General features: G+C 54.4%; 1 protein-coding gene across 1 annotated transcript in view; it reads left to right on the forward strand.

Moving 5' to 3' along the window:
- The window catches only part of SDK2 (sidekick cell adhesion molecule 2), a 119,122-nt gene that overhangs the window by 21,976 nt on the left and 91,557 nt on the right, over positions 1-5,589 (forward strand). Inside the window, 1 exon segment of the mRNA XM_008576085.1 lies at positions 2,367-2,500. Coding sequence (XP_008574307.1) covers positions 2,367-2,500 — 134 coding nt within the window.

Consider the following 5,589-nt stretch of genomic DNA (forward strand, 5'->3'; position numbering starts at 1 on the left):
TGCAGGGGAGGCTGGGAAGCGTGTCCTTGTCTTCCCAGCAACTGCAGAGCTCTGTAGAAGGGGAGCCCGAGACCGAGTGGACAGCTGGCCATCTCTGCCTAGTCCTTGGGCCTCTGCTCCGAGAACAGGCTGTCTCAACCACAGCTCTGTTGACATTTGGGGCCTGATCATTCTTCCTCGTCGGGGCTGCCCTGTGCATTGTAGGATGCTTGCTTAGCAGCATGCCTGGCCTCTGCCACTAGTTGTTAGTAGAAACCCCACAGCCGTGACAACCAGAAGTTGTCCAGGCATTGGAAAGTGCCCCCTTGAGGGCAAAAAACACTCCTAGTTGAGAACCATTGACCATAGAAGGGTTGATCATAACATAGACAAAATATTGCTAAAGTAGAGAATGGGGTGGGGAGCCTTCCTGGTCAAGGAGAGAAGAAATTGGAGGTGGGAGCCTTCTTCTCTGAAGGCCAAAAGGGGGCTCAGGACAGGTAGGCAAACTAGAGAGTGGGCCAGGCCACGCCTGGTTTGTCCATTGGAAGCTTCATCAAAACCACTTTTATAGTGACCTTGGCAATGGGGTGGCTGAGAAAGCTGCAACCCCCACGGTCCCAGTGTACTGCTGCTCATGAGAGTCCCCCGTCCTGAAGCTGGACTCTGTGCCAGGTAAGGGCTATGTGCCAGGCAGGGGCTGCTGGGCGGCCTTGAACCAAATGGGGAAAGAACAGAGCAGCGGTAGAAATCAGAATGCTTCAACCTCAGGGCTAGAAGACATCTTAGCAAACATCTGCTTTCACCCCTTACACAGATGAGGAAACTGAGGCCCAGCAAGGAGAAAGCTGCACGCTCCCTAGAGGCTGGGCCAAAGATCCATTCCAGAGCTTACCCCCTGCCCCAACCAGAGCCCTGTGTGGGTAGGACCCACAGCCCAGCTGCCCTTCCCCAACCACAATCACCCCCACACACTACACCAAAGGACAAGGGCCCCCGCAGGAGACTCCTAGAAGGGGACATGGTCACCATCCCTGTCCCATTTTGTGACATAAAGTATTTTAGCCTGGTTCTGGGCCCACCTCTTATCACTTCATTAGCTGGAGGTTAAAAGAGCTCTCCAGAAAAAATAAGAGACATCATTAAGGTGCCCAGGAACTGGGGGCAGGAGGGCCTGCTTTCCTCTCTCCCAGAGCCCTGTTGATGGTGTGAGTCTCAGCATGTGAAGCATGAAAACCAGGAAAGAGTGAAGAAAAAAACAACAACAACAAGCCAGCACACCCAGGGTGGGAGAGAGCCGGCCGGAGAAGCATTAGTGGGAATGTTTATTTGAGAGCCTGTTTAAAACTCTGTAACATTCACCTAATGGGAAAATTTGAAAAGAATTCAACTGGATTTGTCCTTGTTAAACTAACATTAAGGATGTTTAACAGCTGTCTCGGGCACATCACATTAAAATCCGGAGATAGACTTGACAAACTAATGGTTTTGTTTGTCATCGGGAGAATGGGCGGAGGGGGGACCGGCAGAGCCGGCGTGGGCAACGCTCCCAGCGCCATTTCACCCACATTTAATGGGGATCCCGGCTTCCTGCCTGGAGCCTGGGCCTGCTGAGGGGCTGCGTGAGGGGAACCCGGCAGAGGCATCGGGGCTGGGGACACGCGGCCCGTCTCTGTGCCCCGCAGCACAGCCTGACTGCTTTCACCCTCTGAGCAGCCCAGCTGGTCCCAGCCCTGCAGATCAGCTCCAGGGGGGTGGGAGCTGGTACCCAAAGAGGGGCCTGGAGGGAGGTGTGTCTATGTGACAGGTGACAGGTGACCTGTGGCCTTGGAGTCAACCTAAATAAATTTAGGATGAGGGTGAAGACACCAATTCTGGAAGGGTCCCGCTCATTTCTAAACTCACGACCGTCGCCCACCGGCTCACTGTCATTCACTCATTCATTCTGCGAACATTGAGGTGTCTGGACCCTCGTGATGCAGAGATCACCACATGCACACCTATCGATGCTGTGACATGGGAAAGGGCAGACTTTCACTGGGGCTCGTGGGAAAGACCCCTAGCCCAGCCTTCGGGTGGGGGCTGGGAAAACTTCATGTGGACGGTCTCAGCCTCCAGCTACGAATGGGCTGTATTTAGGTCTGATTGACAGCACCAGCGTCGTGTTGGGGGTTCTCTGAAAATGGATCGGGGCTGGAGTTAGGCAGTAAGGGGTCAGGAAGGTGGTCTGCAGGAGGGGCTCCGGGAGGCAGCTGTCTCTCTCCAGCTGGGGACAGGTGGAGACGAGGAGGTATGGTCAGGCCACGTGCCTCAGTTTCCCGTTCCCACTCCCTAGAGGCTCAGAGCCCCTTGGACCCTGGTCAGAAGAGTCCTTTTTCTCTTCCCAGAGCCATCACGCTGGAGAACACCCTTGTCATCCTGTCCACAGTGGCTCCCGACGCGGGCCGCTACTATGTGCAGGCTGTTAATGATAAGAACGGGGATAACAAGACCAGCCAGCCCATCACTCTTGCCGTGGAGAGTAAGTAAGCAGCAGGACCTGGGACCGATCACGGACTGGGTCATTAAATCTCGGGAATGGTGCTCCAGGGGGTCATTGAGAAGATGGAACGGTAGAGGGACGTGGAGGCTGGGGGCGGCAGGGGAGGAGCCCTCCCACAGCTGGGGTGGGCATGCCAGGGCAGAGACGAGGAGGGGCTGAGCTCTGGAGCCCTTTCCCATGACAAATCTGAGCTCCCGCATCAGGAGACAGGACCGTTAGCAGGGCCACTGAGGCCTGGGGAGGGGTGGAGCAGAGTGAGAAAGTGTGTGTGCATGTGTGGATGACAGCCGCCACCAGGGCTCAGGGACAACGGAGGGGAGCACACCAAGAGACAGAAGCTCGTTTTTAAAGAAATATACTAACTGCCTCTGCTCAGCTGCCACGTGAAAACACTGTTTCTGCTCAGAGCCAGGCGGTCCCCACTGATGGGAACACAGGCTCTCTGCCCAGGCCCCTGCCTAGAAGAGCCACTCTGCCCATCCTGGGAGAGAGAGGCCAAGCTCCCCCACACTGGCAGAGCACAGCGAGAAGCACGTGAAAGGACACTCCTCGAGTGTCCTTTATCCCACCGAGACTGAAGCCACACTACTGTGCAGTGCTGGATATGCTGGGGTGTCCTCCCTGACCTCCCTCCCTGCTCCAACCCCAGAGTAGAGAAGATGGGCTGGGGTGGCTGGGGTGGGAGCCCAGGCCCCCAGGCTAGGAATCCCAAACTACGTGGGGTGAGACCAGAGCTTCCTGCAGCAGCCGAGCGGTGACACAATCTGGGGGCACAGATGCTCCCGTCCCTCCACATCTGTACGGCTCCTGCTCCCACAGCAAGTCTCATTTATCATCTGTGGTCGCCCTGGTATGCACCCATCAGCAGCAAAATGCGGGTGCAGGAAAGCATGGGGCCTTCCCGTGCCCTTCCTCCAATCCCGGCCTCTCTCTGCCAGTGCCTGGAGAGCCCAGAACATTCCCAACCTCTGATCTCTCCATTCCTAGGCCTCCCAAGCTCCAGCAGGGCCCTTTCCCATTTTCCTAGTTACCTCCTTCATCCAACCCGGGTTCCCATCTACATAGAAAGAAATCTGGAGGCAGGGAGGAGAGCTCCATTCTGGATCCTGACCCATCAGGGTCACTGTGTAATCTCTGATGTTGATCTGGGCCAGGGTCTCAGTCAAGTCCCAGCAGCCTGGGCCCCAGATATGGCCAGGGGGTGCTGTTTCTGTAGGTAAAAGGAATTCAGTCATCAGAGGGAGATGCTTTTCCCCATGTATTTTCTAGTGATCAGGCTACCTGGAATCTTGTGGAATCTGGCCATTTGGTAAGAGGCAATGTTGGAGATATTGGAGTGGTTTAGAGTCAAAGCAAGGCATCTTCCTGGGTGACTCAGTTTCCCCTGAGACCCGAGGTGAGGGAGCCTTCTCTCTGTGTTCCTCCTCCAGCATTCAGCTCTTTCTTGCAGTAGTTGAACCCAGCTGCTCTCCTGGTGACCATGGGGTTGTTCACTCTCTGGTCCATCTCAAACCACCCCCCCTCACCCCACAACCCTCCTGATCCCCTCTGCCCCTCGGCTCCTGCTTTCATATAGTGATTGATTTGTACTGGATCCAGAGCAGAATCAGCTGGTTTTAGCTAATTTCTCCTCCCCCGAGTGTCTGCGCTTCAAAACCCTGCTCCTCCCACTGACACAAATCCAGCCCGCCTGTCTGCCAGCCACTTTATGAGGAGCAGTTGCCACTTTGTCTACCACCAGCTCCAGGTCCCCTCACCCAGGCCTCACCCCTCCCTCCGTCACCTCTCCCTCCCCACCCCTCTCTCCACCTGTCTTCTGCGCAGGGCAGTCTGGCTCCTCAGCAGCCCTCACGGGGAGCCCATGCTCTCTGGACATGGAGAAGGAAAGAGCAAGGCCAGTGACCCCAGGAGCTGCCCCCTGCCCACGGTAACCCTCACACGGATTGTCACAGCTCCTGAAAACTCCATGCCTGGGTCGAGGCTCCCCACCTGGGCATGAGAGCTGCACCGTCCCATGGAAATATAACGTGAGCCACACGAGTAATCTCAAATTTTCCAGTAGCCCCATTCTTTATAAAATAGAAAGAAATAGGTAACATTAATTTTGTTCATGTATTTTATTTAACCCAATATGTCCAAAATACTATCCTTTTAACATACAATCATGTACAAAATATTAATGAGATATATTACATCGGTTTGGGGGGTACTAAGTCTTTGAAATCCGTGATTATTTTACACTTACAGCACATCTCAATTTGGATGCTAAATTTCATCTAAAGTATTTGATCTGTATTTAGACTTAATAGAATTCACATCTGAAAAGGACGAGTTGTATGCCCGAGGTATTCCACAGGTACTTAACAGTGCTCTAATGACTGAACTGGGGATCCATTTTTAATTAAATGTAAATTAGTTAAAATTAAATCACATTGAATCAATGGGGCACCAGCCACTTTTCAAGAACTCGATAGACACATGTGGCCCTTGGCCCCGTGTTGGATGGCACAGGTCACAAGGCCTGGATACCCTGGGCTCCTGGTGGCTGGAGGACAGGAATCTGGAAGCCTGCCCAGGAGACGGGGGTGGCTAACATCGCTGCCCCACCTGGTGTGTCCTGTGATCCCTGAGCCTCAGTTTCCTCATCTGTAAAGTGATGCCTGTGGCAAGGCTAGGAGGATTACATGAGGTGACTCAGGGAGAACGGACCACAGTAGATGTCTTGTTATGGCTGTTATGAAATTGCACCTGGGGCAGTGGGATCCAGCTTGGGCCCTGTGTGGGGAGCCCCCTATGCGTCTTCCTACCCCAGGCCCCATCCATGTCAGTAGCTCACGTGGAAGACACCCCTCTTCCTAGTTTGGGCTTGCCTGTGATTTTCGTGGCTTGACCTCTGGGGCCCTGTTCCCTCCAATGTCCCACATGGGCTGGAGCAACCTTCATCTGCAAAGATCTGCTCCAGGACCACCCTGTGCTGACTTCATGGTCCCAGCCATGACAGAGTGGCTGAGCCACCTCCAACTACGTGACCTTGTCCCAGGCCCCAGATCTTGGCATCAGCTCATGGC

Source organism: Galeopterus variegatus, unplaced genomic scaffold (genome assembly GCF_000696425.1).
Source record: "Galeopterus variegatus unplaced genomic scaffold, G_variegatus-3.0.2 Scaffold1283, whole genome shotgun sequence".
NCBI lineage: Eukaryota > Metazoa > Chordata > Mammalia > Dermoptera > Cynocephalidae > Galeopterus > Galeopterus variegatus.